Genomic DNA, 9,443 nt, shown 5'->3' on the forward strand with positions numbered 1-9,443 from the left:
ATAAGAAACGATCAGCAGGATGATTTCAGAGAGACTGGAGAGACTTACATTAACTGATGCTAAATGAAAGGAGCAGAACCAGGAGATCATTATATATAGCAACAAGATTATATGATGGTCAATTCTGATGGAAATGGCTCTTTTCAACAATGAGATAATTCAGGCCAGTTCCAATGATCTTGTGATGAAGAGAGCCATCTGCACCCAGAGAGAGGACTGTAGAAACTGAATGTGGATCATAACACAGCATTTCCACTCTTTTTGTGGTGGTTTGCTTGAATTTCATTTTCTTTCTCATTTTTTTTTTTACTTTTTGATCTGATTTTTCTTGTGCAGCAAGATCATTGTATAAATATGTATATCTATGTGGCATTTAACATATATTTTTACCATGTTTAACATATATTGGATTACATACCGTCTAGGGGAGGAGATGAGGGAAAGGGGGGGGGGGAATTGGTTTTCCAAGGTTTTTCAAAGGTCAACATTGAAAAAATTATTCCTGCATATGTTTTGAAAATAAAAAACTTCAATAAAAATAAATAAAAACAAAAAAATAAATTTGAATTTTATTAATTAAAAACATGATTCTGAGAATGGTTGTTTCATGTGTATCCACAAGCTTTGCCAGAATGCTGAAGATGTCTATGACATTAAAAAAAAAAGATTGAGAATTCCTGCTATAGAGTAAGGTTAGGTTCTTTTGCCACCAAAGTTGCATATGCCAGATTCATTTCATTGTGACAAATAAAAGGATGTATTGCAATTTGGCTCTTTTTGCTGTGTCATTCTGAGGGGTCTGTTCCGTTCACTTGAGGTACATATGAACCATCCAGGATATGCAGCTGATTCCAAGGATGACATACTACCATTCTGATCTTGGTAAAAGACAAAAGGTTTTTCTGCATCCTTAGACTGATACAGTTTCCATACATTTTTTTCCTGTGGAGCAGAAAGAAAAGATCCATTAAAGAAAATAACTTGAAAAGGAGTAGGGGGAATCAAAAAGGCCCATGATTCAGAGACTCCTCATCATGAATTAAGACAACATAAGCAAAGGAAGAGATCAGGGACAATTATGCTTAAATTTGATTCCTCTTTCTATTGTTCTTCAGTTGCTAGTGCAATAGGGGACTGACTAATAGTAGCCCAACTCTGGGAATAGGTTGGGTGAGCTGCTTCTGAGTATTCCTGAGGATGTAGAATAGAGAACATGTGTAGGTATCTATAACTGTTTCCTGCTCGTTAGTTGATTGCTGACTTCAAAATGAGCGTGTACACAAAAGACACTAGCTGACCAAATCATGTATCTTTCTTCTTGTCCCAAGCCATTTGAATGAAGTGGAAGAAATCTGTAAGAGCTCCTCCCAGACCTGGTCACTTTATAGGAAATAGTGTTTCTAATTCCTAGACTTATTCAGTAGATGTTTCAAAAGATTTTCTTCATAAGGTGAACAGAAAGAAAAAAAAAAGCAATTACAGAAAATTGTTTTGCCAAATGTGTATGTCTCCAAGGACTGGTTACACTCCCAAGAGCCTCCTCTTATCCCTAGAACTCTGACATAAGTTCCTCTAGGTAATGACTATGCAAAAAATATATGCTTTTGGTGGTCTGAGGCAAGGCAGGTAGACCATCCATAATAAATGTAATCAGAGGTTAAATTCTGCTCATTAGGCAGCAATAATGGACTGGAATTTTAAAATAAGAACATTTATAAAGTGCTTTAAGTTTTGTAAAACACTATTTATAACAGTTCTTTTGATGGTGGGAAAGAAATTGAGGGGATGTCCCTTAATTAGGAAATGGCTGAACAAGTTGTGGTACATGATTATTATGTTATAAGAAATGACAAGCAGGATGCTCTTGGAAAAACCTGGGCTTACATGAACTGATGCAAAATAAAATGAGCAGAACCTGGAGAAGAGTGTACATAGTAACAACTATATTGTATGATAACTTAATGTGAATGACTTAGGTCTTCTCAGCAATACATAAGATAATTCTGAAGGACCTATGATGAAAGGTGCTGAACATCACCAGAGAAAAAACTTGTGGGGCCTGTATATAGATGGAAATTTTTTTTTCTTTATTAATTTTTTGTCTCTGTTTTCTTTCACAGTATGACTTACATGAAAGGTATTTTTCTTGATTTCACATCTATAACCTATGTCAAATTGCTTGCTTTCTCAATTGAAAGGAAGGAAGAAAGGGGAGAATTTGAAACTCAAAATTTTAAAAATTTTTAATAAGAAAGATAATTGGTGAAAAATAAAATATTAAATTTTAAAAGTGAAAAAAGTTTTACAAAGCATTTTGTATATGCCAATGTATCTAATCCTACCTACCTCACAGGTAAATGCCAGTTTTTTCCCCATTTTACTGATGATGAAGCTGTGATACAGAGAAGTTAGATGACTTGCCCAATACCACATAGCTAGTAAGCTATGAATTCAGATCTGAACTCAGGCTTTCTTGACTCCGGACCCAATGCTCTTCACACTACACAGCTCTCAGAAGAAAGACATTTAGTAGAGGGAAGAGAGATGAGTCCAGTAATCTTCTCTGGGCTTGACTTTTGCAAGCAGATAAATTAATCTCCCTTCATAGCTCCAAATGTTTAAAGGAGGAGGTTGAGATTATAGATATTTATTATATCTAATATATTATAATATCTAATTAAATATCTATCCATCCATGTATCTCCGTATACCTATTCATCTGTCTATCTACCTCTTTATCTATCTATAACCATATATCTACTATCTTCTATCTATCCATCTATCTATCCATTCATCTATCTCTCCACCTATTATCTATGTATCTATCCAACACCCATCCATCTATCTCTCTATCATCCATCCATTTTATCTATATATCTGTCATCTATCCATATATCCACCCATTCATCTAGCCATTTATCTATCATCTATCTATCCATTTATATCTATCTATCATCTACTAACTCTCTGTCTCTCTGTCTCTCTATCTCTGTCTCTGTCTCTCTGTCTCTCTCTTTCTCTCTCTCTCTCTCTCTCTCTCTCTCTCTCTCTCTCTCTCTCTCTCTCTCTCACACACACACACACACACACACACACACACACACACACCTATCTTAGGAATTAGAGAACATGGTTTAAATCTTCCCTCTGCATATTGTATATATCTTGTATAAGTTAAAACTTCTCAGTTTCCTCACCTGTGAAATGGGAAAAATAATTGTAACTACTTCACAAAGTTATTGTGATGTTCAAACAAGATAACACATGTAAAGTGCTTTACAAACTTTAAAATCATATAATTACTACCTATTATTAGCCAAAAGTTAAGCCTTCTGGACTCCAAGAGTCAATCTTCTATCTACCATACCACATTGCCTTGTCCAGGGTAACACTGCCAGACTGTGTCAGAGTGCAGACTTGAATCCAGACTGTCCTGACTTTGAGGCAAACTCTCTATACTTACCTCAAAATATACTGGGATCCTATGAGAAAAGGGCAGCTAGATTGCTCAGTGGTTAGAACATCCAATCTGAAGTCAGGAGCATCTGAGTTCAAATCTAGCCTAAGGCATTTCCTAGCTTTGTGACCTTTAACAAGTTACTTAACATTGCCATGGTTTCCTCATCTGTAAATACAACAGCATCTTTGCCAATAAGGATACTGGAGTGGTTTGTCATTTCCTTCTCCAGATGGGGGAGTCACTAAATCCTGTTTGTCTCAGTTTCCTCATCTGTCAAATGAGCTGGAAGATAAAATGACAAAGTACTCCAGCATCTTTGCCAAGAAAATCCCATATGGATCTAGAAGAGTCGGGCAAGTCTAAAATGGCTCAATGATAGCAACTATGTGTGAGGAAAGATGAGGGTGATGGAGGAACAAAGATTGCTCAGAGAGCCTTAAAAGGAAATATTGAAATAATGCCATGACCCAGTAGACATTGAAATGAGTGAACTTAAATGTTAATCAGTGGGTTTTGTTTGTTTGTTTGTTTGTTTTGTTTTGTTTTGTTTTTTGCTAAGGCAATTGGGGCTAAGTGACTTGCCCAGCTAGGAAGTATTAAGTATCTGAGGTCAGATTTGAACTCAGGTCCTCCTGACTTCAGGGTTGGTGCTCTATCCATGGAGCCACAAAATTGCCCATATTGCAAGTCATTGTTAAGTACTCATCAATATCATTGTTTGTATTTGTGTTCATTGTTAAAGTTTTCATGAAACATTAAGGGGAAAAAAAGGGAGGTAAATCAGCTCTATATAGACAGGTGTTTTGTTCTTCTTGCCAAGTCTTTTCCTCTAAATAGGAGGTGGGCTCCAGGGAAGAGCTGAGCACAGTCACACCCAAAAACCAGTAGCAGAAGCAATAGTTTTTGCTGTTAGGACTTCCAGAATGTCATGACTAATATTTTCACATGACATACTAGAATACTCTAAAAATAAGGATGGAGGATTTGGGGTTCATTCATACCTTTGCTTTTTTCTTTTTCTTTTCTTTTTTTGCTGAGGCAATTGGAGTTAAGTGACTTGCCCAGGGTCACACAGCTAGGAAGTGTTAAGTGTCTGAGACCAGATTTGAATTCAGGTCCTCCTGACTTCAGAGCTCGTGCTCTATCCACTGTACCATCTAGCTGCCCCCCGCTTTTTCCTATTAGGTAGAATGAATATTGTTTTCCTAGTTGCTCACCTTCAGCTTCAGGGTGGGCTCCCCTTCACTTTCTTCACAGCACAAACAGAGTTCTTTGCCATCTATTCCCAGATAAATAGGTGATCCTTTGTCTATCGCCAGGTTTTCTATATCTCTGCACGGCAGTGATGCAAAAGTGACTGGGGGATGAGAGAAGGGAAGTCATAATATTTATCACAATGCAATGGGTATATAGATATTAGTCCAGTATCAGGGAATGGTGTGGATGCAGCTTTTGAGAAAGATTTAAGCCAGTAAGAGAAAAATTTCTGCAGAACATCCTCCTGTCTGAGCCTGGTAGTCTGAAAGAAACTGCTGTGTCTCCATCTCTCTCTTAGTGAACACTCAGGTGAGACACAGGCAGATGGGTCACAACTATTATGTTTCCAAGGCTTTCCCCAAAATTCTTAGGGTTTTTATCTTGGGAGGTAAATATTGATATTATCTATCTTCTAAATTGAGAATGGACATCTTGAACAAAATGTATAGATATCTTAAAATTTAACAACATTAAATTTAAATTTAAACTTTCCAAAGCTGAATTTACTACCTTTCTCTGAAACCTACCCCAATTTGTATTTTCCTTGACATAAAACTAGGGGGTGGATTCTCAACCTTTTCTGTGTCCTAAGCAATCTAGTGAAAGCCTCTGGATCCCTTTTCAGAATCATGTTTTTAATGTATAAAATAAAGCATCCAATAGTATAAAAGGAAACCAATGATATTGGAATATAAGTATGAAAATTAAAAAAAAAAAACAAGTTCTCCATATTTCTGATTAAGAATTCTCAACACTGAAATGTTCTCCCTCCACATCTTAGTCTCCTAATTTTTCTGTTTTTTCTGAAATCCCAATTAAAATCTCACCTTTTATAAGAGATACTCCCCACCTCCAACCCCCAACCACTAATGGTTTTTTCCTTGAAGAATATCTTCATCTGCTCTGTACAAACCTAGATAGTTACCTGTTGTCTCTCTAATTAGCTTATGAGTTCCTTAAGGCTGGAATCATGTTTTTTTGTCTTTCTTTGGATCTCCAGTGCTTACTTAGTACATTAATAAATGCTTGTGAACTGACTAGAAGGAACACAGAGAGCCACACCCCAAGACAGCATCTAAAGGAAGGCTTACCAGGAGTCACGTAGTCACTGTGTGGCGATGCTATGAGAATATTATCCTGCAGGATCAATACTTGCTGGTTGGTATCTTTAAGATGGATAATACTGACTATGTCTCTGGACACTGGAGAATAAAATAAAAATTACATTAATTTAAGTTTTAGGCATAAAGTTGGGACTGTGGAAGTATCCTCTGATATCCTAAGGGGTAGGCTAGACCTGTAATAAGGAAGAACAAAAATAAGGAATGGAAGGGAGAGAAAAAAAGTATTTTAAAAATTAAACCCTTTGATTGACTCTTCATGAAGATGAAAGATTCAAGAGTACCTTAGGAAAAATCACTTAATGATATGATATCTCTTTGACAAACTAGATGGGTCAGGCATTGTCTGATCTAGTGAAGATGAAACTAATGATTGACCCAATTCAATCAGGCACGGAGAGACAACCACAGATTACAACAAGGAGCTGGAGCTTTCAGGTTCTTACTTGCAGAGTTAAAAAATCCAAATTTTCCAAACAAGTGTTTGATATGTAAGTGATTCTGCTCAGCCTGAGTCCAAATCACAGTGGAGGGGAAGTAGTCCTTAACTTCTCCATCACTTTCACTGATCCCACATCATTATCTTTAAGCCAGTCAGTCCATGACCCAGCCCCAGGTACCCTTTATATTCTCAATGCTACTATGGGTTCTTCTCCCTGGGAGAAGAAGTCAGAAAGATTTCCTTATCCCACACATCCCTTTCACTATTCCCAATAGCAATAACTAAGCTCTTATGTAATTTAAAAGAAACTTATCACTAAGTACTATATAGGAATATACAATTGAATAGCAGGGACAAAGGGAAAGGAAAAACAGCAAATAAAAAAGACAACAGGTACACATATTGTGAATAGTCTAATTCTATGTCTGTGGTTTCTTTGACCTTTCTGTTAATTCAGTTCTAGCTCCTTTGCTATGGGAAATTGATGATGATGATAGCAATGATGATGATGACAATGACAATTGTATTAATGATGATAGCTAGTATAAATATACCACATAGTGCTTAGCATCTAGTAGGTGCTCAACAATGCTTGTTCACCTGACTTTTCACATTTGATCCTCGAGATGATTCTATAAAGTAAGTGTTATTATTACACACATTTTATAGATGAGAAGATTGAGAGAGGTTAAGTAACTTGTTCAGAGTCACACAATCAATAGTTATCTAAGGGAAAATTTGAACATAGATCTTCCTGTTTTTAAAGCCACCATTCTATTCACTACCAGGTAGATACCTGACCAAGTAGCGATATCTCAACTCTCCAGATTTTCTTTCTCTTCCCTTTCATTCTGGTTGCAAGGACCAATTTACAAGAAATCTAAAATTCAAAAATATCTTTGACACCTTGCCATGACACTTGGACTATGGCTGAAGAAAGGGATTCTTTTCTATCTTCATATTTACCTTCCCCAAAAGAGATGTTATTAAGGAGAGACCATTCCCTAATGTGCCCCCAAGCCACTACTTCCTTGTGGGTTTTAACCTTATGTTTTCTCTGCCCTTTTCTGGAGAGTCTTCATGCTCTAATTGTACAGTCGATGATAGGGGCTACATACGGTCTTGCCTTAACTGTGTCTCTTCTGTTTTCCTAAAATAAAGTCCACTAGTCAGATCTTTTGGTCTACTTCCATCTTTGACCTTGAAGTCATATTCACCTATAATGACATGGGCTATAAACAATATAGCTCTAGGTCAGCAGGCTTTCACCCCCATAGATGAGGGCCCCTGTTGTTTTTTAAATGTAGTTTGGGGCCAGTGGATTAAGTGGTGAAAATGAAATTAAGATGACCTGAATTCAAATCTTACTTGGCTGTGTGACCCTGATTTTATTTAACCTCTCTCAACCTCAGTTTCCTCATCAATAAAATGCAGATAATAGTAGAATACCTACTCCCTCTCATTGTGAGGATCGAGTGAAAGGATTTATGTGAAACATTTTCCAAATCTTAATGTGCTATTATTATTACTATAAAATGTTTTCTCTCCTTGGACTAAGTGAATCTGTCATTCTGAATCTGACATCCTTATCACCCTATCCTGGGCTCCCCATTCATTGGTCAAGCTGGGTTGTCAGATATAGCCTAGGGCCAAAGGAAATTAGACAATTTCTCTTGTATTTAACTGTATCACTTATCACTTCCCCAAATCATATTCATATCCAATATAAGCCCCTGGATGAGCTACTTACATTGTTTGCTCTTTTCACTGTCCATGGTTGGGCCTTCTCAACACCTGTAGAGACATATCAATAGAGTATATTCATTCATTTACTGAAAATGTATTTAGGGAATGTAGAGACCAAAAAAAAAGAAAAGAGATTACATTTTATTGAGGATATATAACATGTGAACAGATAAATAATATACAAATGTATATAAGCCATAATAATAGCTAACATTTACATAGTGTTTTATGTTTGCAAAATGCTTTGTATTATCTCATTTGTTAAGACACCAGAAAGTGAGTACTATTTTTTACATATAGTTAAATGAAAGCAGACAGAGGTTAAGGGGCTTGCCAAATAAATATGTGAGACCAGATTTGTTTGTGCCATCTAGTTTTTTTCTGATATGAGTAGAGATAATGCTTATACTCTGACCCAATAGGCTCCAGGGAACATCATTTAAACTGATAACACTGAGTCCCCTAAATGGCTCAACCTGGTCCTGCTCCCATCCCTATGAAAGAAGAAAGGGGTTAGACACCTTCTGGGCCCAGAGTATCTCACAATAAAGAACTGTCTTCGAGTCCTAGATTCAGACCCTGTTCCAGCTTCCATCAGACCCCACAGCTATCATAGAAACATGAGGGACAGTAACAGTTGACATTTCCTAAGGAAAAGAATACCTGTATGAAATCTTTGTCCTGGTGTCCTCAGACCCAAGCTGTTGTTCTGCAAGGTCGCAAGCAAAGTCTCTTCTATAATTCTCTGCTTTTCAACAGACAAGCAAAGTGGAAGCCTCAGTACTCCCACTGTGACAGTTCCACAGGCTAAGTCACTAAGAAATAGCCTTTTTTGGGGGTGGAGCTTCTTGGGTGGGGAGCTGCTCTAGCAGAGAAACCAGGGTGAATCAGTCTGGACACCCTATAGGACAAGCCCAGTTTAAACTACCAGGAAATGTATAAAGTGACATCAGATGATTTTCCCAAAAGGAACAGACTTTCTGGTTTTCATGAGATCATAGATTTAGAACTGGACATATGATATATTAAAAGATGGGAAGGACCTTGAAGGCTATTGAATCCACCCTTCCCCTCCCATTTTATAGATGAAGAATGAGAGAACCAGAAAATGGAGGCATATGTCCAAGGTCACAAGTGTTTGATCCCAGATTTCAACTCAGTACCTCCTGACTTTAGAGCTACTATTTGCTCAAGATCTCACAGATAGTATAATAATAATAGTTAGTATTTAGAGTGCTTTTAGGTTTACAAAGCATTGTATAAGTATTATCTCATTTGATTTTTACAACAACTTTGGGAAGTAGGTGTTCTTATTATTCTCATTTTACAGATGAGGAAACTGAGATAAATAGAAGTTAAATATCTTGCCTGAGATTACACAACTAGTAAGTGTCTGAGACTGGATTTGAACTCATCC

At 36.9% G+C, this 9,443-nt stretch overlaps 1 protein-coding gene across 1 annotated transcript; it reads right to left on the reverse strand.

The window, feature by feature from the left end:
* Window positions 1–595: 595 nt before the first annotated feature.
* Window positions 596–8,802, reverse strand: LOC111718724 (interleukin-36 alpha-like). Its single transcript, XM_023495224.2, has 5 exons — window positions 8,690–8,802; window positions 8,031–8,074; window positions 5,809–5,919; window positions 4,678–4,817; window positions 596–942 (listed from the first exon to the last, which is right to left on the reverse strand). The coding sequence occupies exons 2-5, from the start codon at window positions 8,053–8,055 to the stop codon at window positions 736–738; spliced, it is 483 nt and encodes a 160-aa protein (XP_023350992.1). The 5' UTR covers window positions 8,056–8,074; window positions 8,690–8,802; the 3' UTR covers window positions 596–735.
* Window positions 8,803–9,443: the final 641 nt, after the last annotated feature.

This window comes from Sarcophilus harrisii, chromosome 2, assembly GCF_902635505.1.
Source record: "Sarcophilus harrisii chromosome 2, mSarHar1.11, whole genome shotgun sequence".
Taxonomy (NCBI): Eukaryota; Metazoa; Chordata; class Mammalia; order Dasyuromorphia; family Dasyuridae; genus Sarcophilus; species Sarcophilus harrisii.